Source organism: Leptodactylus fuscus, chromosome 6 (assembly GCF_031893055.1).
Source record: "Leptodactylus fuscus isolate aLepFus1 chromosome 6, aLepFus1.hap2, whole genome shotgun sequence".
Lineage (NCBI taxonomy): Eukaryota > Metazoa > Chordata > Amphibia > Anura > Leptodactylidae > Leptodactylus > Leptodactylus fuscus.
Genome location: NC_134270.1, coordinates 22,618,113 through 22,644,503, shown reverse-complemented (window position 1 = coordinate 22,644,503; position 26,391 = coordinate 22,618,113). Strand labels below are relative to the sequence as shown.

General features: G+C 43.9%; 1 protein-coding gene across 1 annotated transcript in view; it reads left to right on the top strand.

The window, feature by feature from the left end:
• PITPNC1 (phosphatidylinositol transfer protein cytoplasmic 1) overlaps nucleotides 1-23,455 on the top strand; it is a 58,803-nt gene extending 35,348 nt beyond the window's left edge. Inside the window, exons 3-9 of the mRNA XM_075279533.1 lie at nucleotides 6,389-6,477; nucleotides 6,905-6,912; nucleotides 9,410-9,481; nucleotides 10,248-10,343; nucleotides 12,344-12,499; nucleotides 12,584-12,647; nucleotides 17,031-23,455. Coding sequence (XP_075135634.1) covers nucleotides 6,389-6,477; nucleotides 6,905-6,912; nucleotides 9,410-9,481; nucleotides 10,248-10,343; nucleotides 12,344-12,499; nucleotides 12,584-12,647; nucleotides 17,031-17,338 — 793 coding nt within the window. The 3' untranslated portion in view covers nucleotides 17,339-23,455. The remainder of the gene's footprint in view (nucleotides 1-6,388; nucleotides 6,478-6,904; nucleotides 6,913-9,409; nucleotides 9,482-10,247; nucleotides 10,344-12,343; nucleotides 12,500-12,583; nucleotides 12,648-17,030) is intronic.
• The last annotated feature ends 2,936 nt before the right edge of the window (nucleotides 23,456-26,391 follow it).

Below are 26,391 nucleotides of genomic sequence, written 5' to 3'. Positions count from 1 at the left end.
CGTTGTTGTGGGGGTCATGATGGGTAGCCGATCACACTGGGTGTTTAGTGTTGTACCCAATATACATGCACTTCCCTGTGATAACAGGTATATGGCAGGAGATGCGTAGTAATGTGGTGGTACAGCCTCTTGTTACATTGCCTATACTGCGCTTAATCTTCTTGTGCACATATTGCACAGGTATTAGAACCTCATATTACACCCCTAGCTCAGTGTCTGCACTCAGCACACTCTGCTTTTGTGTATTTCAGGAGATGTAACTGCAGCTGTAAGAGCCAACATCTCACTGCCACCCCCTGCTACAGAGTATGCTCAGTCTGTACAGAGAGCACACTACAGTGGTATATAGCAGGATAGATTAGGTGGCATACTTTTACATCTGTGGTGTGTAGGATAATAATATGGGTTGCAGACTTTGCATCTCACCTGCACCCCCTGCTAGTTCAGTGGCTGTACATAAACATACTCTACTGTGGTGTATAGGATGGTAACATAGAGGGGCGTAACTACCGTAGAGGCAGCGGAGGCGGCTGTCACAGGGCCCGGTGACAGCCGCTACCGCTGCGTTTTTTTTTTTTTTTTTAATAGGCCGTTACGGGCCCTATTTACTTGCAGAACCTGGCTGGGCCGGGATCGGTAAGTGACACCACAGGCCCCACAAATACTATCATTATACTCGGGGGTCTTTGCAGACCCCCGAGTATAATGATCAGCGGACCAGGAGAGGTAAGGGAACGTAAAAAACACTGTTACTTACCTATCCACGATCCTGCCAGGCCTCCTTTCTGATGTCTCTGACGTCACATGAACCCGGCCTGCGTCCCGGGTCATGTGACGTCTGACGTCATTTCAGAAGGACAGCAGCAGAGAAGACAGCGTAGGAGCCGGGGACAGGTAAGAAACAGTAATTTTTTATGTTTTTATTCCCCCGGGTCTCCGATTATTATACTCTGGGGTCTGAAAGGACCCCAGAGTATAATAATTGTTTATGGGTGTCCACTATGGGCATAATACTGTGTGCAGGGAACACTATTGGGGATAATACTGTGTGCAGGGGCCACTATGGGGCATAATACTGTGTGCAGAGGCCACTATGGGGCATAATACTGTGTGCAGGGGCCACTATGGAGCATAATACTGTGTGCAGAGGCCACTATGGGGCATAATACTGTGTGCAGGGGCCACTATGGGGTATAATACTGTGTGCAGGGAACACTATTGGGGATAATACTGTGTGCAGGGGCCACTATGGGGCATAATACTGTGTGCAGGGGCCACTATGGAGCATAATACTGTGTGCAGAGGCCACTATGGGGCATAATACTGTGTGCAGAGGCCACTATGGGGCATAATACTGTGTGCAGGGGCCACTATGGGGTATAATACTGTGTGCAGGGGCCACTATGGGGTATAATACTGTGTGCAGGGAACACTATTGGGGATAATACTGTGTGCAGGGGCCACTATGGGGGATAATACTGTGTGCAGAGGCCACTATGGGGGATAATACTGTGTGCATGGGTCACTATGGAGCATAATACTGTGTGCAGGGGTCACTATGGGGCATAATACTGTGTGCAGGGGCCACTATGGGACATAATACTGTGTGCAGGGGCCACTATGGGGCATAATACTGTGTGCAGAGGCCACTATGGGGGATAATACTGTGTGCATGGGTCACTATGGAGCATAATACTGTGTGCAGGGGACACTAAGGGACCTAATAGAGCGCAGAGGAAGGGGTCGGTCGAGGTCTTCAACGTGGGTGTCGGTTGGGGGGGGGGGCATGTCAAAAGTTCGTCACGGGGCCCCGCCATTCCTAGTTACGCCACTGCATAGGTTGCAGACTTTTGCATCTCCCTTGCACTCTCTACTAGGTTAGCGTCTTAGGTTCTCAGCCATCCCTTCTAGTTCAGTATCTGCAAAGAACCTGGTTACCATATGTGTTAAAGGAGATGTAGTATACGAGATATTCACACTACCGTTGTTAGTGTCCGTCACAAACGTTAACAAACAGACCTGGCAAAAATGTATTATAAATCCCATTGATCTCAGTGAGATTTGTTCTGTTATCCCTTAGCTTCCATTTTGATCAAACCCAACCCGTCTGTTTTTGTGGTGGAGATAGTAATGCAGGGTCAGGACTTTTGGTTTTGTTCAATATAATGGAATTATGGCGGATGTGAATCGTCCATTTTTATTTTTTTTTTAATTAATGTCTACGGATAACTTTATTTCTGTCCATTGGTTTTTTTTCTGCACATGCTCAGAAAGTAGAACAAAAAACAACAATACCGGTAATTTACTGTATAATAACGGACACTATCTGATATTAATGTGTCCAGATCCATTAAAGGGAACCTTATTTTTCATGAAAAATTGAAATATGTGCAGGGTCTTTCTGAGCAGTCTGTTCTATGAATGTATAAGCCTTCATACATGGGGTACTATCAGTTTTTCCGGTACAAATAAGCAGATTATGGCTGAAACACATTTTACCTTTCTATCTGCGGCTGTGGGTATGTGTGCACATAAACAGCAGTGTCTCCCCTCTTCCACCCATGGTTGATAATGTTCTGCCATTCTTCCATTAGTAACTGTACAATAGCCAACAAGCAGCTGAGAAAAGCACAAGTTACCATAATATAGGAGATTCAGAAACACTGAGCTGAAAATACAGGATTAGTACAGGCAACCAAGCAGATAAAACACAAAAAAATCAGGACATTCAGGAAATGTCTGTGAATAATATCCCATGTATAACAAGCAACCAGAAGTAGATCCAAGTACACATACCTCCCAACAGTCCTGGATTCTGAGGGACAGTCCCGAATTGTGGGTCTTGTCCTGCGGTCGGTGGGAAATATGTCCCAGGTTCAACTCATCTGTGTCCAGAGAGGACACTGATGAGTTGAATACAGTAGTGAAACAGGAGCAGACAGCTCCTGCCTCGCCACTGTTCTCTGGCTCCGGGAACTGTATGCGCGATGTGATGACGTCACTCACATTGCGCTTGTAGCTCCTGGAATAAGAGACTGCAGACTGCGCAGCAGGGGAGCGAGGAGAGGGGAGGATCAGTGTTTCTTATGATAAACTTTGGCACATGAAGATGGACATTGGTGGGGACAGATGGAGGGGGGATAAACTGGGAAGGCATATGAGGGAGACATTAAACTGGGAGGGGCATATGAACAGGGGCATTAAACTGGGGAACATATGAAGATGGACATTAAACTGGGGGGAACATATGAGGGGGGCATTAAACTGGGGGGCATATGAGGAGGAACATTAAACTGCGGGGCTAGTCTTTACAGTCTCAGCCTGTTAGGTCCATGTGTGGATTGTCTGGACGACATTCTGTGCGTGAATTGTCTGATGCGGTAGGAGAGTGTTCACACTGGGCATGCTGTTCCTGCGATAGCAGTCACGCATTGATCGCGCAATGAGTTGCGTCGCTGGTCAGGGCTCTAGTGTGTCCGCTGTCCCTCTGCAGGGGTTTAGTCTTTCTGCAGTGCTGATGACCCATTACAGGCTGTGGGCAGTTCAGAGCGCTGATGTCCATTTACCTTTCTGATTTCTCCTGACTATATAACTCCTCTTTGCCCGTTGTCCGTTGCCGCTCTTAAACTCCAGTTTCTTGTGTTGTCCAGAAGTGATCTGTCTGCCTGCAGTGTCTGTTATCATCTGAGTCTGAGCTCAGTTATATCTTGCTGCCTGGTATGTTCTCTCCACAATTGAGTTGGAGATTAGATAAGTATCTCAGCACTTTTATTTCCTTCCACTTCCAAGCATAGTCTGTTCCAGGCATAGTGAGTCTTTTACTGCTTGGGAGTTTGGATCTTTTTTTTTTTTTTTTTTTTTTTTTTTTTTTAATGATACGAAGATCTATTTTTTCTATCCTTTGCAAGTGTCAGTATTGTTATGTTTCACATGTATTCTCTACTCTTATCTTTGTGTTTCCTCATATTCACCATCAGTCCAGTTGGACACCTGGGAGGGGCTTTCTCTTTACTTGCCGTATATACTCGAGTATAAGCCAAATTTTTCAGCACAGTTTTTGCGCTGAAAAAGCCCCCCTCGGCTTATACTTGAGTTAGCAAAAAAAAAATTTTTTTAGGAAGGGGTGGGGGGGGGGGGGTATATGAACAGCCGCAATATCAATGTATAGAATCTCCCATAAAATAGTGGGGGAAAAAAGAAGCTTTAAAAAAATAAAATAAAATAAAAGTTGTAAATCCCTCCTTTCCCTAGAATACATGCAAAAGTAGAAAATGACTGTGACACAGATACACATTAGGTATCCCTGTGTCTGACAGTGCCCGGTCTCCTGAATATAGGGGATCTGCAGTGCTCCTGTTCCGTCGGGAAGGGGTTAATAGGAGCACTGCAGATCCCCTATAGTCAGCCAGGCTGAATTCCAAGTGGGGGTAGAAAAAACTCAGTCCTCAAGCTCAGGGAAGGGGCAGACAGACAACCAAAACACCCCCTCCCCTTCCCCATCACCCAGCATCTACTGCACCCAAAAACTCCGAAAATTTTAATTTTTGAAATTTTCCAGTAGCTGCTGCATTTCGCCCCCTCGGCTTATACTCGAGTCAATAAGTTTTCCCAGTTTTTTTGTGGTAAAATTAGGGCCTCGGCTTATATTCGGGTCAGCTTATACTCGAGTATATACGGTAACATCAAGTCAGGTTTTCTGTTTCTGTAGTAAGCGAGATATTTCTCCGGCTGTGTTCGGGCCCTCTCGGGTTAGTCGGGCCCACGGCTACTTCTAGTGTGTAAGGCAGGGACTGGGAGTATCACACACGAGTTATTTCGAAGTCTTCAGTTACTTTTTGTTTTTTCCAGTTCTTTCTTTGTGGTTTTCTCTATTTCTGACTGAGAATGGATCAGTCAGGTGCCATTTCTCTGGCCAGTGATCCCCAGATCATACACCCCTCTCCTCCCTAATACACTTGATTGACAATCGCTTGAGAGTCGCCATGTGTATACTCTTCCTCCTGGTGAATGAATCTGTAAAGGAAATTCCCCGTCGCCCCTCATGTGTTTACATAGTATTCGTTGTGGACGTCATCACCCAGAACCCCTATAGCCGCAGTTGTATGTGCAGTGATAAGGGCCGTGTGAATGACATGTATATGGCGTAGCTGTGTACACTGTACGTATGGCGACTTTAAACAAATGCAAGTCATTATCTCATGAAAGAGAATGTCGCAGCGTCATAGCCCCTATAGCTCCAGCCACCGCCGCCGCCGTTATCCTCTCCAGCCGCCCTCCATTAATTCCTGCGCTGCCTCATAAAAGTGTTTGTATAAACTGTTTAAACATGGAGTGTACACAGCGCTCGGCCCGTGCCGTGTTGCCTGATACGCTTTAAGGCGCGGCGCCAAGTGCCCATTAATCAGAGACAAATAACAGCTTCATTATTCGCCGCTACTTGACCTCCATGACTGACGGCCGATTAATGGAGCGAACTCCAGGGGTCTGCGAGTAAGGGGTCAAATACTTCTTTATTGACAACCTCTTATTTGCTGTCCATAGAGTTTCACGTTATGAGCACAAAACTAGAGACACAAACCTCTCAGGGCTATGGGAAAGCTGGGTGAGGCATAACTTAAAACGTATAAACTTAAAGATGTCGCAGAGTTAACTCGAACTTCTGAAATTGGGTAAATTGCTGCAGGCAACCAAAAAAAAGAGAAGTCAATGAAAATGATTTTTCTAATGACTTCAGTCTGTCAGTCCCTAGAAGTCTATTATCAGATCCGTCTGTCCGACTCTGTGCCCTACTAGATCGTTCCTGTAGTGCCACATTGCACAGTACCACTTCTACACGGCACAGTACCACTTCTACACGGCACAGTACCACTTCTACACGGCACAGTACCACTTCTACACGGCACAGTACCACTTCTACACAGCACAGTACCACTTCTACACGGCACAGTACCACTTCTACACGGCACAGTACCACTTCTACACGGCACAGTACCACTTCCACACTGCACAGTACCACTTCTACACTGCACAATATCACTTCTACGCTGCACAGTACCACTTCCAAACTGCACAGTACCACTTGTACACTGCACAGTACCACTTCCACACTGCACAGTACCACTTCTACACTGTACAATACCACTTCCACATAGCACAGTACCACTTCCACACTGCACAGTACCACTTCTACACTGCACAGTACCACTTCTACACTGCACAGTACCACTTCTACACTGCACAGTACCACTTCCACACTGCACAGTACCACTTCTACACTGCACAATACCACTTCTACACTGCACAGTACCACTTCCACACGGCACAGTACCACTTCCTTTCTATTCTAGGTGTATTTTTTGTTACCGTAAAATGTTTGAATTTTTTCCAGTAAACTCCCAAGCTGGGCCCGAGCCGTTGTACCCAAAATCTTCTACGTGACAGAAAAGGCCTGGAACTATTACCCATATACAATCACAGGTAGGTGCCATTTTCTGAGCGTGTATCACATAGGATAAGCTTAGATACACCGGCTGACAATCACTAATAGCTGGAAATATTTGTTACATGGCTCGGACTGGATGACAAATGTGTATCAATTTACGCCAACTACTAGATGGCTTAGTTTGTGCCAGGGTTTTGTCCATATTTCTTGCAGAATGTGGAATTGTAAGCCACGCCTCCTTGTCAATCTAGTCAGAAAAATGGCCTGAAACTAGATTTTGTTGTTTTTTACATTTTAGGTGCCAATACTTGACTGCACCTGCACTAGCCTTTGTGGTAGTCACGTATCAGCCTTGGGGGCCACAATCTGTGACTTTTGGGTTTGGGCGGCAGCTCCTGTAATAACATGTATCTTCTTTTTTTTTCCTTTCCATTTTCTCTTGGATCTGGATGTTGGTGGCAGAATACACAGTAAGTATGGACGCTCATGTTTTATTCTCTGGGGCGAGGGCCATGTAGTGACGTCATGACTAAAGAGTGAGGTCGCAGACAAGATGGCCTCCTTCATAGGATATACTAGGATAAATCTGGACTGCCCGTTTAAATGGGAACTCCACCAAAACCAGAATATGGGGAATTATTTGGACAAATTTGTCTCTGACACGTTGGTCATTTTGACTATTTCCGTACTTGACGCCGGACAACTGTTGTGAGTTGAGATGGATGGCAGCCATATTGGTTGTTGTTACCCAGACTTCCCCGTTACAGGCAAGGGAGAGCAGCATAGGATTTTATAAACTTCAGGTGTTCTGTTAATGGGGGGGTGTTGTGATTTTAGGGGGAGGGGCTCTGTAACACTGCAGCCAACAAGGGAACCATCAGAAAAAGAAATCAGAAGAGGGTTGCTTAGCAACGAGTGGAAAAAAATTCATACTTTTTATATCTTGTGCCGTGACGTCTTCGGAAGACCTAAAAATACATTTTTCGTGACCCTTCAGCTTCTACGACGTCAAGAGAGAAAACATTTTTCCTATAAATCTAGGACTGTCCGCCGGTCAAAATAATCGCAGAATCCAACACATAGAACGTGTGATCGTGATGAGAACGCTCGTCTATGAGAATGAGTCAGATGGCGGTATAATCAATCTGTATCCCTGAGCTAAGCTTATCCAATATGGCTGCCCATGCCAACTCACTGCTGAGTATGATGACATATAATTGACTAGTAATGATGTCACGAGAGTAACTACGCAGGAAATATATTCTGATTTCAGGATGCTGACGCCTGAAGAGCTGACAGTCTAGTACTGTGATGGCGAACCTATGGCACGGGTGCCAGAGGTGGCACTCAGAGCCCTCTCTTTGGGCACCCATCCGGGGAACAGATTATACTGTGTGGGGGCCACCGTGGAGTAAATTGTACTGTGTTGGGGGTCACTAGCAATCAGATTGTACTGTGTGGGGTGTCACTGTGGATCAGATTGGACTGTGTGAGGGTCACAATGGAGCAGATTGGACTGTGTGAGGGTCACAATGGAGCAGAAAGCTCTATAAAGCCCCTTTCATATGACCATACTTTGCAGGTCTGTAATTGTGGATCCACACAGTATTAAGGTTAAATTGCCATGTTGGCACTTTGTGATAATTTAGTGGGTTTTGGGTTGCAGTTTGGGCACTCGGTCTCTAAAAGGTTCGCCATCACTGGTCTGGTATAACATTTTATTCTGTTATCTGAGGATATGTAAATCTAGTGATATAACAATCAGATACTGCCCCTAGGAGCTGACAATCTAGTAATATTACAATCAGACCCCCTCCCCTGAGGAGCTGACAATCTATTGCTATAACAATAAGACCCTCTCCCCTGAGGAGCTGACAATCTTTTAATATTACAATCAGACCCCCTCCCCTGAGGATCTGACAATCTATTGATATAACAATCAGACCCCCTCCCCCGAGGAGCTGACAATCTGTTATATTACTAGATTGTTAGCTCCTCAGGGGTCAGAGCCTGATTGTTATATTACTAATCAGACCCTGTCTCCTGAGGAGCTAACAATCTACTGATATAAGGTTCAGACCCTGTCCCTTAAGGAGCTGACAATCTAGTAATATGCCCGTGTCCCCAGGAGCTGACAGTCTGTTCCAGAATGTTTCCTTCCTCTGATCCTTCTCAGCCGCTTCTTGATGAGTTAACGGTTCATCACATGTGATCATCTGGAAGTAATAACTGCAGTGATAATTAATGTGAATGACCCTAAACGTTACCACATGGCTATATAATGTCCAGCGCTGCGGCTGCCTGGACGGATTTATAGATATAATTGATTTTTAGCCTTGGTTGTCAGGTGATCCAACTTCATAAAGTGATTGGATGATTTGTTAACCTTTAAATAGAGTAGGGACCCACTATAAAGAGGTCGCCGTGAAGTGACTATTGGGCTTATACACCTTGATCAATATGTATACTGAGAACCTCATGTTCAGTATTTGCTGAGAAGCACTGGATCAATCTATAAGATTGGGATGTGTAGGCCATGTCTTTTTCTCTTTTCGGATACATAACCTTTAAATATCCCCCACTGGTGAGAGAAACAGGCACAAGAGTACTAGAGATCCAGTCACTGTTTTCTGGCTCTGCAGGGGCGGGGTTATTTCTTTGTATACAACACCCATGAGGAGTATACATAGGACAGAGGCCCTTACTCCCTCCTAAAAATAGTATGACAGAGTCCAAGAAGACATATAAAGTAGCTCCACACTCTGCCTACCAGACAGAATAACATTACAGTCAGGCGGAGTTGCCATTTAACAATTTCACTACTGGGTTGTCGGATATCGAAGGGATAACCACCATAGGGGGAAGGTATTGAGAGCCATAATATAAGTAATTCCTTTGTCCCAGGATTAGGATTATTTTGTGATGAATATATAAAAGCCACCTGTATGTTTTTTTTTAATTTTGCAGTGTTCATTCCTTCCGAAATTCTCCATACACATAGAGACGAAATATGAGGACAATAAAGGGTGTAACGACGATGTGAGTATCAGCATCATTTCTCCCATAATATGATACATCGTGTAATACATAATCCGGGCCCCTCATCTCATCATTACCTCAGTTATTCATTGCTTCTATTAAATTCAAGCTAATTATGCAAATTCCATGACAACACCGTGTACAGCGTTTAACCCCTTAGATTACCTCATCTGTGCTGTCATGGCCGTAAATCACTAGAACGGCTGCATTACCGTGCTGCCATCTTGTGGGCTGTATAGGAAGTACAAACGTAGTTCTGTCAACAATTCCTATACAGTTTGCGGATTATGAAATATTCTGGATTATTGGAATCTAGAGAGATTGAATCAGGGGTTCTAGATCACAAAGCAACCAATCACAGTTCAGGTTCGTGAACTGTACCGAAAAAGAAAACCGTCACTCTTATGGGTTGTTATAGGCAACGAGGCCACACCTGCTCTGAATCCAAACCAATCAAACAAGGGTACGAGTGAAGCAGTTGTCAATAGCAACCAATCAGAATGCCTGTTTCATTATTCAATGGCGTTCAGGCCATATAGCTGAACTTTGATTGGTCGCTATGGATAACAAGGCCACACCTTCTCCAAGTGAGTTTACAACCAATGAAAGGCCAGGATAAACTGAGACACTTCCCACAATGACCAATGACGCCGCTCCCTTTCAAAGAACTAGAATCTCATTGGTCGATGTTGAATCCACAGTAATTTTGCGCTTGATGTCATCCGGTCGGACATGACAGTTTTCCTGGGTATTATTTTTCTTGCAGATTTTTCACAATGAGCTGAAGGACCTGGAGCGCGAGGTTTGCTTCATAGATATCGCGTGTGATGAGCTTCCGGAGAGATATTATAAGGAATCAGAGGTAAGTGGCCCCTCGGGGGCGGAGTCTGTGACATAACACTGTATACTAGGTGAGTTATGATGTCATCGTCAGCTCTATCTCTATATGGATTGCTGGAGCGACAGAACTGACGAAATCCAAAACAAGAACGTAGACAGCAGTGCCAAAGAGGTGCTCACCCAGCTTTCCCAGTGCCCTGAGGAATTATGTAACGAGAGGGATCTAGGTGTTAGTACAGTAATGGCGGCTATATTAGTTGATATCCAGCTTTCCTGGGAACAGATTAAAAAAAAAAAAAAGTGAATGTTTTGAAGGAAGAAGGTAAAGAGTTAACTTGACCTCAGGTGTGAGGTGCACGCACGTTCCCGACACATGTATGTTATATAACATCGCCGCGCATGACCGCACGATTAATCACGTTATGTTCATTGTGTTCGGTGACTGAGCTCATCAAGGTGGCTCCATCTGCCATGTTCTGTGAACGTCGGGGGACCGGAGGCCATGATATGCCGCAAGGCGTTCAGCCGACCGATCTCACTGAGACTCATGAGGACGCCGGAGTGGAAGATGAATGTAACTAAGGGGACGGAGTCAGAGAATAGTATGGTAGTGCAAATGGTGGCTGATGTATGTAAATGAGGGGGAAGGGCCATATTCAGTCGTATGTGATCTGCGCAACCTTATTCACGTTGTCCCCTTTAAGAATAAACCCGCGAGCGGCCCCACAATATGTCAGTTCCATCTATAAGACTCCCCTCCCTCTCTGAGGAAATAAATTGACAGAAGCAATTCCCTCGCAGCGCCTCCATCCTGATTAAACGCATTTTGCAGAGAATAGAACTGGAGAAAGTCTTTGTGCCTCTCGGAGGTTCACATGTAACGCGCCATTAATTTTCGTACCTGCTGTAACTCCGGGAAGGTCTCATTGTACCAGACAGCCTATGTCCTCTTCCTGGCCTCCCCTCCCGCTGTGGTTGGACAAGAAAGGCAAATATGAAAAGGCAAAGATAATTTTCTGAGGTATAAAAAGAAGTAATGAAACAAAATGATGAGTTATTTTCCCGAGCGGCAGCAATCAATGTCAGCACGATGCTTGATTTCTATAAAGCGCCGCAAATGACATGAGGATGACCGTAAAATAGTTCTCATCTCGCACTAAGGTCAGGATGGAGGAACATTCATCTATTACTACTGACAACCAGTCTGTATACTATGTCTGAGAGGTTGTCACAGCCCCGCCCCCTGTTACTGACATCACTAATATAATAATAATATAATGACATGTGATCAGACATGAGATCTACACCCCTTATACTACATTACAGCTATTCATCTATTACTACTGACAACCAACCTGTATATATCATGTCTGAGAAGTTGTCACAGCCCCGCCCCCTGATACTGACATCACTAATATAATAATAATATAATGACATATGAGCAGACATGAGATCCACACACTACAGCTATTCATCTATTACTACTGACAACCAGCCTGTATATATCATGTCTGAGAAGTTGTCACAGCCCCGCCCCCTGATACTGACATCACTAATATAATAATAATATAATGACATATGATCAGACATGAGATCCACACACCGTATACTACATTACAGCTATTCATCTATTACTACTGACAACCAACCTGTATATATCATGTCTGAGAAGTTGTCACAGCCCCGCCCCCTGATACTGACATCACTAATATAATAATAATATAATGACATATGAGCAGACATGAGATCCACACACTACAGCTATTCATCTATTACTACTGACAACCAGCCTGTATATATCATGTCTGAGAAGTTGTCACAGCCCCGCCCCCTGATACTGACATCACTAATATAATAATAATATAATGACATATGATCAGACATGAGATCCACACACCGTATACTACATTACAGCTATTCATCTATTACTACTGACAACCAACCTGTATATCATGTCTGAGAGGTTGTCACAGCCCTTTCCTATGGAAATCAGTTCATCAGTATCTTATAATTTTGTTGCAGGACCCCAGGACCTTCAAATCAGAGAAGACGGGGCGAGGACTCCTCAGGGATGGCTGGAGGGAGACACACGAGCCCATCATGTGTTCCTATAAATTGGTTGCTGTTAAGTTCGAGGTTTGGGGTCTCCAGACGCGGGTGGAGCAGTTTGTTCACAAGGTGAGTGGGGTAACCCTGGTGGTAAATCTCCGTGTCACGACTGATCGCTTCCTCCATAGTGAAGTCTGACCTTCCTCTGTGCAGGTGGTGAGGGATATTCTGCTCATTGGACACCGGCAGGCCTTCGCATGGGTCGATGAATGGTATGGTAAGTGACCGATCTACAGCTTTGTTCGTAGATGACATATTTAAGAGAAAACCAGCTGAGGGGGGTTGGCATATTGTGAAGGGTCAGTCCCTTGTGTCATCCTAGCCAGAACCCTGTTTGTCTGTGTGGTGGGGCTGAGCCTGACATCTCTTTACCCAAGACATTGGGAAAAGAGATTTGTCTGATGACTGGACAGGAAAAACGGATGGAAATCATTGTTTCTACAATATTCTGAGACCGGGGATGTAAAGAACATGCATAACACTAGACTGGCCAAGGGACCCATAGTGGCCCCTGTGGACTTCTACCTGAGATTCTTCTTATAAACGATTCATGGGAAACACAAGAATTTTGGAATTATTAAATGACAGGATAGCTGATGATATTGGTCAAATAGGAGGTGCTTTTGTAGGTACACACCCCACCCGGGGTAGACAAAGCTCTGTGGAGTCTCAGAACTAGTCAGACATACTATTCCTGTTATTATTCTATGGGGCTCAGGTATCCAGTCTACAAACATCATCCGTATTTTTATTTTACGGGTTATGTCTCGCGAGGATTTACGATTCCCCCTCGCAGGTTTATTGGGAGAATTACAGAAAACCTTGAGCTACAAATAAGGTGATAAATCTTCTGTTTGACTGAGAAGCGGGCAGAGGATCTATCTGATAAAGCATCGCAGGTAGAACAAATTGGCGCTAAGCGTGTTCAGACGTGGCGGATTCTTTGCCATATTAATACATCTTTATTTAGCAGACTTCATTTGTAGCTGTAATTGGTGACATTTCAGGTAATTACCTGCTAATGATTCCCAAACATCAGCCCTCTAGTGATGGTGCAGGAAGAGCAGCAGCTCGACACTCTGGGGGCCTTGGTATTTAGATGAACTCCCCGCATGATCGATTATTCATGTCTGTTCTGCATGGACAGGCTAAGTGGGACACAAGGGCATTCCAGGATGGGGGATGTGGACCCCCACGGATTGCTATGGATTTGGCTTAGGGCTAAACTGGAGTGGAGTATTGGCTATATCCCAGTATTCGCCATTTAACCCTTTATACGGGGATCTGGAGAGCAGGGAGTGTAATAGGACACTGCGATGTAGCCAGTCAGTCATGCACAATAGCTGAACTCAGCAGAACAGGAATGATCAGTCAATTTATGGGCATGATTGGATGCTACAGATCAGACTTGGCCAACCAATCCATCTACACAACCAAAACAGGCATGAGCAATCCATGTGTTTAGCCCAACCACACAGAACAGACATGTTTAATCAATCCATGTACATAGTTAGATCATACAAATGAGGCCCGGATCACATCTGTGTTTGAGAAAAGTCCTACATTAACACATTTCTCTCCGAAACCGAACGGAAACCACACGGACCCCTTATAGTGTATAGGGTCTGTGAGTTACCTTAGGTAATTGCTTTTTTATGCGGACAGGTTTTTGTTCAACGGAAACCGAACACAGATGTGAATTGGGCCTGAGGCATGGCCAATCAGTCTATGCCCAACCTGATAGAACAGACTTAGTCAATCAATCATCTGCATAATCCGTACCATACAGAATAGGCATGGCAAATCAATCCAGCATGGAGCAGTCCCCTAAAGTCTAATGCCTCATGCTTCAATGACGTCACTAAGCAGCGATTGGGATGTGACTGTTCATGCCGCCTGTCGCAGGGAATAATCTTGTAATGATATTTTTCTTTCCATTTTGTTTTTATCCCCCCCAGGTAAGTAATAATCTCCAGATCTTTCCTTCTTTACGCTGCGATCTCTTGAATCTGTTTCAAAGAGATCCTTGGCTGCCATCTCCCCCCCTCCACCCCTCCTGTAGTTGCCGGTTATATCGTAGTAGCCGCTGATCTCCTTCCTGCTCCTCCTGTATCACTGCTGCCTAATCCTCTTCCGAGCTGATCTACACTAACTTTATGAGAAACACGCTCAATAAAGCTAGCCGCGTCTGCGCTTTAAGACCTCAACCCCTCTGCCCACCCGCACGCCTTTTCCTACACCGAATCTTCTGCTCCCCCTCCTCCCTGCCACCCGATGACACGCTCTGTCAATTTGGACTCTTTGCAGATATGACATTGGAAGACGTCAGACAATTCGAGAAAAACATGCAATTCAAAACGAACATAAAAGTGTGCAGCCAGCACCCCCCGACACCCGATGAGATAGGCAGCGAGGCCAAACAAAGTGTACGTGCTGATATATTACTCTAGAGAGCGCTATACTCACAGCCATTATACTGTCACTAATGGGAGGAAAGAAAATACACTGGTATTTAAAGGGGAACTCCACACACAAGCAGTACACCCCCTCCTCTATTACATTGGTATTTTATCCTCTGTGTCTAAGCGATCCACGGATTATTATGTACTAATGTTGACAACTGAGAGGTTATCATACCCCGAATTTACTGACAAAACCGCATTTTAAATAATGTTATGTGTAAATATGAGCAGATCAGCAGTGCCCCTGTATCATGGCTATACAGTGGACAGACCCTTCTTCTGCCACCATCTACTGTATAGCAGTAGCAGAGGCATGAATAGGAGCAGAGTTACATCAAACTCCATTCATCGCTATAACTTCCAGAGTCTGTAAGCGTCCAGATCAGTGGATCCATCTTGTCAGACCTCCCCCCACTGATCATTAGTATGAAAAGTGCCTTGAGGACCCGGAATATTTTTTATCCTCACACAGAGGATAAACGGAGGATATTTCTTTATCCTTCAGACGGAGTAAACTGTGCACAATCTGGCACGTTTACACGTGTCAGAGTTTGAGCGCTCAAAAAAGATCCCATTGATTTCAATGGGGGTTACGATCGTATAAGGCGCGTAATTTTGCGGCCGCAAAATTACGCACCGTATACGATCATAACCCCCATTGAAACCAATGGCATCTTTTTTGAGCGCGCAAACTCTGACACTTGTATACCTGCCAGATTGCGCGCCAGTTTACTCCGTGTGCACTGCCCTTAAGGAAGAGACTAAACAATTATAATGGCTCTTTGAGCTGCTAAAAAAAATGTGAAAACTGTTGTTTTCCTTCCCTTTTTTCTACAAATGACAATATACAATAATAAAATGACATCAAAATAAAGCCCTGTATTTGTATTTGTGTCTGGTCATGAACAGTCAAAGATGGCCCACTTATGAAGGGGTTAAATAACCTGAGTCCTTGGGATGGTTCCTAAACTTTGATCCCTCTTCTCCATCTCTGCCTTCCATATCAGGCCCATGAACATTGCCACCTTTGTGTGCTAGCATTGACAACTGGGTGTTTCTATTCCCTTGTCACAGGGCTGTGTTCCTACTCGCTGGCGGGGTCTAGAGTAGAGCGTATCACTCTGTAGGGAAATGAGAGATCCCCATAGATTGCTAGTTCTGGACTACACGGAGATGCGACACCTCCTCTATAAACCCAGTGACTCACAGGTGACGTCTTCTCTGATTGTTGACATTCATTTTTCTCTTCTTCTCCATTCAGCCCAGACTGCCATGAGGACTCCTCTGCAGAGTGTAATATCAAAACATCTTCGTCGCCTCCCCCCCCCCCCTTCTACAACCTTTTCCAGGCTCTAAATAAGTTTAGACCCCAGAAACACAAATAAATCCAGACCCCACACTGGACCCCTAAATTGATTCAGAGCCTATACCAGACGCCTATATGAATGGAGACCCAGGATTTAATACTGACCCTACCCCAAACCTCATAAAAATGACCCCAGACCCTGAACACAAATACAAACCCCTGATCAGACCTTCTAAATACAGACCCTAAATACATCCCCTTGAACTATTACACACCCTAGACCAATATATACATCTATTACATTTCTGGAACCTTGCTGTTCAGCCCTCTGGCTTCAGGACCTGTATACATATGGTCATGTGACCTCATCTTCTGCAGTGACATATTTGTGCTTTTAGGGACCAATGCACATTGCCGTTTTGTTGAGATTCAAGGCAAAACCCACAATATATCCGCAATGTACGAGAAATATTTGCGCTGTCCTTGGCTCACCTGGGTGCCTTGGTCAATTGTTGACCCCTGACATATTATAACCTACCATTGTGAATCTATATTGCAGTGTTTTAAGGAGCTGGTGGGAGCCAGTAAAGCTACTTAGATATAAAACCATGCAGAAAAATAAAAGAAACATCCATCAGCCGTGATTTTGCTATATGCGTTACCTTGTGTGGAGGGGCAATTACTTCTTGAGTTGATCACGCCATCATATAACACTGCCAGGAGGATTTATCTCATCATATGCAGTGATATGAGATGTCACTGGGACCAGGTCCAGCTTTACTCTTATGTTACTGAATGGTAGCCTTCTCTTACATCTTGTTGTCTTTTACAGACATGACGATGGATGAAGTGCGAGAATATGAACGGACTACTCAGGAAGCCACCAACAAAAAAATTGGGATCTTCCCACCCGCCATATCAATCACTGACATTGCACTGCCTTCCTGTTCTCGCAGTGGACCCTCCAGCGCACCTTCCACTCCTCTGACCACTGACGCTCCAGAGTTCCTGACCGTCCCTAAAGACCGACCTCGGAAGAAGTCTGCCCCGGAAACTTTAACGCTGCCAGACCCTGCCCTTAACGCACAAAGCATGTTTACTAGTAACAAGTCCCCCCACCCTAAGCCTGAATCTGAGTAACCAGTCAGAGCCCCAAATTCCCTTTCTGCAGCAAAGTGGGGGTGTAAAACTCATGAGGTGAAGGATGTAGCCAGAGAGGGAACCTGATGCGTTTCATAGCCATGTCCTCAAACCTTCTCTGGCCTGGACTGTCCTAAGTCACTGCCCCCCCCCCCCCTTCCTACTTGCCCCGTCCCCCTTCATATAACCTAATGCTTGTTATTCAACCTATAGACTGGGACTTTTCAGTCCAACCATTTGCATAATATATTCTTCTAGAAAAAAAAAAACTAAAAAGTTTTAGGTTTTTAAAACTTTGAAGCTACAATCGCTGCTGCTTTTAACTGTAGATATGGAAATTCCAGACTGAAAGCTTTAACCCATCATTAGACAGGAAATCTATAAAAGCTGATGCGTTTCGCTCAGCCCAGAATCTGCTTCTCCATTGGTCAGTACTACAGACACAGAGCTGTGTTCACATTACAACTTAGAGGAACCATCTGCATGTCTTTGACTTTTACAAGTGATTATGATAGGGTGTTCTTTGACATGACAAGTGCATAGTCTATAACCAGCCCTGTGGCAGATACGGGGCAACTACCAGAAATGGGGGGGGTATAAAAGTAATGCAACTGTTCGATTTTACAATGAACAGGGAGAGGAAGGCTAAAAACACACATGGCCTTCCTGTCCTGAGATGGAAGTGTGATGCAGAAGAAAGAAAGCCTGTCCACTATGGACGCCCTTGCTTATGTCAGCAATTTCTAAGGTTAAGGCTACTCAGTTACAAGATGCAACTTTTGTGCAACACAACTTTTTTTGGTTCCCCCATAGGAGTCATTGGAAGTGTTGCACTATTACTGCACAACAGCATCAGTTTCCATTGAATTCTGAGAAATCTCAGTTTGCGCAAAAGCTGTAAATTATGGCCGCAGAGTTCCTGGGGTGGCTACCACTGAGCACATCAGAAGTTGTAGTTTAGGTCTAGCCGTAGGAAGAGGGCTGAATAGAAGCAGTTAACAACTTATTCGATTGCCGGATGTATATGTCTTCTGGAACTAGAACAGTGAATTGCTGCTCCTCGTGGGCGGTGCTTATACTCCTGAGGAGCGAGGCTTTCTGCTTGGATGCATGTTAGATATTATAATTATATTCTAGAGTAACGGGTAAGCACATACTCCATACAGATGTAGCATGACAACACTTTGCTGGGCTCAGGACAGCAAGAAAACAGCAGATCTTAATAAGGAGTCATTTTTGTACATATTCATTATAATTCTCTCATTTTGGATAAAGACGGTTCTTCATTGTCAGTTCTGATTTTTAGCACAAATATTAGTTCGGTTTTTATGTTATGTAGATTGGAATACGAGAGTAGCATGGCAAGGACAGGTCGTATATTACAATTATTACGTTTAGTAGGCAAGTCATAATTTCAGGCGGCTGGCCACAAATTTGAGGGATTTTTTTGTATTTTTTCTCTATATTAGATGTTTTTATAACGTCTTTGTTAGCGTGCTCCTTCCAGTAATGGAATATCCTTTGTATCACTGTTGCATTGTATTTACACGTATTGTTATAAGGGCGGTCGAGAATGCCGCCATCTGCTTGCTTGCTAACTTGTTCCTGAGGCTACAGAATTTAGTTTGGATAGATATGGAGTGAGGATAGTTTCTGGCCAGGAAACAAAAATTAGTCTAATACAGTCGTTCATTGGAATGAGAGAGGTTATTGAGTATTGAACCGCCATGTTTACCTGCTCCGTACACAAAAACAACAAATCTTTTGCAATTTTTTTTTCTTTTGTTTACCATAGTTGTCCAAATGCTCAGCCATATTGGTGTCTATGGCAAATGCTTTTAAGTATTGCCATAGACCAAGTGGAAGTGGAAAGTTAACAGTCAGACAAAAATGAGCAGCTAAATTATTTTTGAAGTCTCTACAGGTAAAAGAAGTACCAGGTGTTGCTGCTCTTTGGGAGGTGTCTCTAGACTGGAAAACTGAAGATTTTTTTTTTTCTAAATATTGTACAGTTTTAGACCCTTTGTGATTTTTTTTTTTTCAATCATTATAGATCTTCAAAAAAAAAAAAAAATTAAAAAAAATGCTAAATCAGATAATTCTCCATCCTGATCACAAAGTCACTTTATTCTGGATGTTCATTGGGTTGCCTTCTACTGTGTTTTTAAGGTGGAGCTTTGTGTCAGACTGGTAACCAGCACTCTCAGGGTACGTTCACACGTAGTATTTTTGGTCAGGGTTTTGAGGCTGTGATCGCCTCAAAACCCTGACCAAAAAGACGGCTCCCATTGATATCAATGGGAGCCGTGCAGAAGCTTTTTCCCGAAGCCGTTTCTCCCGGCTCCCGGAAAAATGAATTGAGATGTTCATTCTTCAGGCCGAGTCGCCTCGCGATTCGGCCTGAAGAATCTCCCTCCTCCGGACTAGGCCCATTCATTGGGCCTAATCTGGAGCGGAGTGTGCGGCTGGATGCCGATGCAGTGCAACGGCTTTCAGTTGCGGCGACCTGGCTTTTGGATCAGAACCTGAGGCAACCTCCCCCTCAGGTTCCAATCCAAAAAACTACCTGTGAGCTTACCCTATGAATAGGAGTTGGGTGGAGTTGGTGAAGATTTAGGGTAGATTTATCATAACAGGAATTTTTAAAGTCCGCCTTGCTAAAATTTTCAACAAATTTATCAAATGTGACATGAAAGTGTAACACTTCCTTCCTGAGATGATACTCCTTTCTTCCCTACTCCAGGGAGATTGCAACAATTTTGTTTGACTATTTAAAAAGTCACATTTGATCATTCTGGTGTGGAGCTGCTTGCCAAGTTGATCACACACAGACAGTGACATACATGTCAAATGTCACCAAATTTTTCACCGAATTTTTTTTTATGCCAGAATTCTGGCTCACAGGGTATTATAAAATAGATGTTCTCAGATCAAGGTTGAACATACAATTTGATTGCCCTATAATAGTTATCTCTCAATAAATTTTGGGCAAATAATTGACACCCCATGAATTGATGTCTCTGTACCTGTCTCAGGTAGATTCACACGTGTGTATATAGGATGTACATGGGCCACAGTCACCATGTTCTTGGTCTGTACCAATATACTAGCTCAGGGAGTTTAGTTCCGTGAAAAGCTGTGTGACATTTGTGCTTGGCGCCCACTGGGGCAGCGAGCTGCGTTCCCTTGTATTTACTGATGACAAGTAGACAATTGTGGTTGTCAGCGAGTAGAATGTTTTTCATTTCCTCGCCAGCTGCCATGACACAAGCCTCTGGCATTGACTTCTCTGAGTACACGAGAAAGAAAAATGAATGTTTTTTTTTAACGTCCGTTACATGTCAGTTTTTCGAACAATGGGAGTCAAAACATGGCTGAATAAGGCCTAAGTCTCTGTTCACATCAAAAATACCTGATAAAATTTCGGCACGTACTGCGCTGTTTAGTCCATTAAAATGGTGGACACCATAACCGTATCACAGTGGTTAATGATAATGGTGTCGTTCCAATGGATCTGTCACTTCAGTCATTCTGCTCTTATGATGGTACAGAACTACAAAAATGTAAGTGTGAACAGAGCCTTACAGAGCGACCAGGGGGTTTCCTCATGCCTATGATGTTCATATGCGTCTCATGAGATGGCGCCATCCTTTCACATCAGACCAGAGGACTCCTGTAATATATTTGGCTTATTAGGGTATGGCAAGTGCGCCCACCATAATTTTGGTATTTTAGAATTGTGGTGTGACTGATAGCAGACTGTCTAGATTGGACGCCATAATGTGTTATAGACTTTTTATGGCATTTTTCACATCACTGTCTGTGTATATACATGGAGAATTGATAATGGTGTCTTCCCCTTAACTAATGGTGTATTCAGGGATATATATTTCTTTCTACAAAATCAAAATGGCTGCCAGCAACAAAACCGTATGCAGTAATGCAATTCTTTCTAGTGTATGCGCTGCCGGTGAGGATATAATCTTCTGCTTCCGTCCTGCCTTATCCCATATAATAACAGGTTCAGCCATATTTGGCAGGTTCCACTCAGTAAACAGCCCCTCCCCCGCCAATCCTCTGAGGAGCCATTTTTGTGATTTGGCAGATGCAAATAGATGCACCTGAGCCCTTCCCGCCAGTCAGAGGGCTTTATAGAGGCCTACCCGGTGACAGAAGCCCTTCAGATCACAGAGGATACTTACTGGGGAAGTCTGCTGTGTGGAAAAGCCACAATGGAGAAGTTTCCACATCAACCAATCAGATTCCAGCTTTCACTTCTCCAGTGCAGAGTATGGTATGAAAGCTGCAATATGATTGGTTGCTTTGAGCTTCTCCTTTAGGACTGTTATTCTATATATTCAGTCTGTTCGGACTGATATTCGTCTCAAAGACTCGTGTCTACGTTTGTCCAGAATCGTGTAGGAGTTCAGTCACAAGCGTGTTAAAAATAGTTGTGGCTGCTCCTTCTGCCTATGTTCTTGTCATAAAAAATGATGTCAATAAAGTTATTCAAATGGTCATATGAAAGCAGTGATGTGACTAGTTACTTTGGAAATAGAAGTGTCGTAGCCAATCAGAACGCTGCTTTCACTTTCTAACCTGCACTACAAAAATAAGAGCTTGAATCTGATTGGTTACTGTGGACAATAGTCTCACCTTAGGAACCAATCAGATCACTGCATTTATTCCTCAGCATACAGTGAACTAAGAACTGACTGGTTTCTACAGGCAACCCCTCCATTTTGTTTGTAATGTTTATTCCACTGTGCGTCATGTGTGGCGGCGCTGCGCTGCCATTTTGTTTTCACTCAGCCATCATTTTGTCTGGGAAACATAGAAAACTGGGGGAGCCACTGAAGAAACGCGCCATTCTGCCTGATTTTGTAATATATTAGAAAACAAAATGGCGGCAGTTTTCCACTATACTGGGATTTTTAAAGTATAAAACAGCGGTCAGGGCCCTGTGGTGTAACATGCGGTGAAACTGACAATCATTACCACTGGGTTGGCTGTTCTTAGTCCACCCATAGCTTTATAAGGGAATGGCCATCATTACATTTTATGGCTGCCCTCCCCCCTATGATCAGCCAAGAGGGATCATGTGACCCTGGACCCATGATTGCTTAAGTGTCAAGTGGGTGGAGCTAACTTGAGACTCCCTGACACGACCATAGTTTAGCTTTGGTATGGACATTGCTATAGGACTGAATTATTTCCCATCCTCTTAAGTAACTCAGTCTTTGTGCGCAAAATGCGTAAAAACGGGATTTTTTTTTTTAAATGGCCGATTCTGAACGATATACCAAGTTAAAAAAAATGTAAGGATTTGATCGTTCATGTGACAGTGTTTCACTACCACTAGCTATAATGGCGCAATGGCTGCTTCAGCCAGAGGAAGATTCTACAAGAGCGTCCGCCTGTCACATGTCAACACCATGCAATGGCGCAAAAATCTGTATTGAGCGGATGTATGTGTTGCTATGTTTCCATGCTAATCAATAGCAAAGTGTGTTATAATAAATGAAATATTTTGCATAATAAGATACACATCATTTGCACCGCTTCTCTATCAGCTATCATATAACTTATCTAGGGACTATTCAGTTTTATACCAATGTATAGAGGCTGAACTACCCATATCTGAGGGTTTGTTACAATACAGGTCTAAGCCCTTAATGGTTTCATTCACAGACAGCTAGCAGAGATCTTAGAACTGAATCACAAAGTCTTGGTGGGAATCCTGGGTCTTTCTTTTTTTATTTTTATCCCCCTCTTTGTGTGGTCACCTGATAGCGATCCCATAAGATCTGACCTGAGGTATGGTAGCGCCTGTGTCTGGCCGGTCGGATGACGCCTCCTGTTTACATGCAGTCTCCGAGTTCCACTGTCTGTACAGATAACGGACCAAGTTAGAGGAATATTGAGGTGTGCGGAGGGGGGGAGTGGGCGGAGTCTCCCCTCCCCACCCCCACTGACTGTAAAAACCAGCGCATGATAATCTGTATGACTATGTTTTTCTTAACTTTTTACCTATTTATTGTCATTTTGTTTCATTTGGATGAGTCCTTCATTCTCCTTCTGTCGTCTTGTAAATAAACTTCCAAGAAATCTTTACAAGTGTTTTTTGTCTTCTTTTAGCTCCTCCCTTGCCCTTTATAACCGCATCAGGCGCTATCTTACCCTTTCAGCCTCCCCATTTATATAAATTCAGCCGCTATCTTTACTAGAATGCCTCTAAGTCTGTTTGTGAGTTTGGATGTTTGTTCCTCAATCACGCAAAAATGGATGAATGGATTTGCATGAAATTTGCCACATAGATAGAAACCCCGATTAAAACATAGGCTACTTTATATCGCGGTAAATGACATCACTACACGACCGCAGTGAAGGAATTTAGGTTCACACAACACTAAAGGACCTGTGATGTCATCACAGGTCCTTGAGCCATTCTCAGATAGGATCATGCTAGGCACTGGGTGGAGCTACAGGCTATTTTGTGGGTGGAGCTATATAGGATGAAGCTGGACAGTGTGAAAGCTGAAGAAAATGGAGTCTCATAGAGGATCAGGAGATTACAGAACATGCAGGCTGTGTATGGGCAAGAGGACTATATTGGGTGTAGCGTTTCAGTGAGTACTACAGGGAATGTGTTGTTCTGCCTCTGATGGGGGAGGGGGGAGAACTTTGGCACATTTCATCAACATCTGTTCAGCCCTTTGTAACACAAAAGCTGCTCAGACAGTCACATAACAAAACCCCTGTAATCACAATTGCCCGATGTAGCAGAGTTGAGGCAGCGCTGTAGCACACCTCTGTAAGCTCTCCAAATGCAAACATGTACATACAGCTGGGTATCCTATGCATATGCATCGATGTAGCAGAGCCAAGACACGGGAGCAGGCTGATCGAAATGTCGCAAATTTCTGCAACATTCATTCAGCCGTTTCCAACACGGAATCTGCTCAGACACTGACATATGAACACCCCTCTAATCCAAATGGCCAGATGTAGCAGAGCTTAGACAGCGCTGTAGCACAGCTGAGTACGCTCTCCATATGCAGAGATGTACATACAACTGAGTATGCTGCGCATATGCAGCAATTTAGCAGAGCCGGGACGCGGGAGCAGGCTGATCATCCACAACAGCAATTGGCTAAATATAAGCGGCTCAGCGCCAACACTGTAATTTATAAATCTCTTGATGCCATACTGTAACAAATGCACTTTGTGAAGTTATTTATGTTATTATGTCCACTACGCCATTCTAGATTGCTCTATTCAGTACCTGCAGTTTGTTGTTGTAGTCGAACCCAGAACCAAGCAGAGGTAGAAAAATAAATGGACTAGGCCTCAGGACTGGCTAACCAGGTTTCTCTGCTCTGAGCTTGTTTGGGGTCCCCATTTATTAAAGTTTTGCTATCACTGTCAAAGGTCTCAAACCCAGGACCTTCCATAAGGTAGGCAGCTCCTCTCAGAGGGAAGATTTTCGATGACTAAAGGCCTCAATGGTATTTTTCTTTCCATGTGAAACGTGCCGGAATATATATGTGTGTATATAGATATACAGTGCTCAGCATAAACGATTTATGGATTAAAGGCTAAATTTTAGCACACTCAAGTTTTACGGACCTATCTATCTTCTATGGGCAATTGGCAAAGTCAAGCTTTGTGGAGTCCAGAAGCGCGGGTCGTGCACCTTGGAGTGAATTCTTAAGGAATTGGTGAGCTATCTCATTTATTGATCTTTTCTTATATTATAAATGAGTACAGCCTGACAGATTTGCAGGTTACCTTTAGTTTCCTTTCAGAAATAACATTTTCGGAGGGATATAATACTATAAAATACTCCTATAAATACGGGCCATTGACTTCAAACAGGATTTGGTAATTTGCGCACCCAAAAAAGTAATTTGTCTAACACATTCATTCAAGACCATGTTGCAAGATTATGCATAACCCAATAAGGAGCAAAGCTAAAGTATAGACTACAAAATTCTAATGAGCGAGAATTCAACCCCAGATGGATCTACATACTCATTACACAGGTGTCCAGCAGATGAGTGTCTGTACAGGGGTGTAACAAAGAGAACCCCCTCTCATTTCATGTTGTTCATGTTAACAAGACCTGAGAGAGAATAACGTTTCTTTACATAGGAGGTGCAGCAAAGCTTTTGTTCCTGGTCGCCCTCGGCAGCACAATACACATGGGTGATGGTTCCCTAGGTACAACCTCATAGAGACAGGTTAATTAAGCTGTAGTCAAATAATTAACTAATGAGACCCCAGGCATATGTAGGATACAGCGAAGAGGACACGGTGTATTTTTCTTTTCTCTCATAGGTAACAGACATGGAGACAGGATCTATCTCCCAGGAAAACGTTCAAAATGGAGACCATACACTCAGTAATAACCTTATTAGAGAGGAATGACTATATGGCGATAATAGATCTCACCGAGGCCTATCTACATACGCCAATCCTTTACAGTCATAGGACGTTCCATCAAATACCTATGCAGGAGCCTTAGAGAATTCATCATTTCCAATTCACTTGCCTCCCTTTCGGGATCTCGTCAATCCCTCGAGTTATCAATTTCTCCATGAGGGTTTCGATAAGGCTCTCAAGATAAATATGCTGAAAGTGCGGTTCACAACACTGAGTGCGCAATTACGGAAAAAATTCTCTGATCAGCATTTAATAAATACCTTCTTCAAGACTCTGAGGAACCTGAACCCAGATCCACAGAAGCCATCTCCCTCGTGGGGTTTCTCCGTGGTCTTCTCTGCCTTGATCCTGCCACCATTTGAACCTCTATAAGACACATCAATTAGATCTCTCTCTCTCTCTAAAAGCGTTCTTCTTAGTGGCAATAAGTTCTGCAAAGCGGGCAAGTGAGCTGCAAGCCCTGCCCTATAAAGAGCCTTACTTTAGGGACTTAGAGGATTGCCTGCTGTTAAGAACTATGCCCGGTTTCTGCCTAAAATTCTGTCATTCAAGAATATTAATCAGAAGATTTTTTTGCCTGTATTTTTTCTCCATCCACAAGAAGAGGA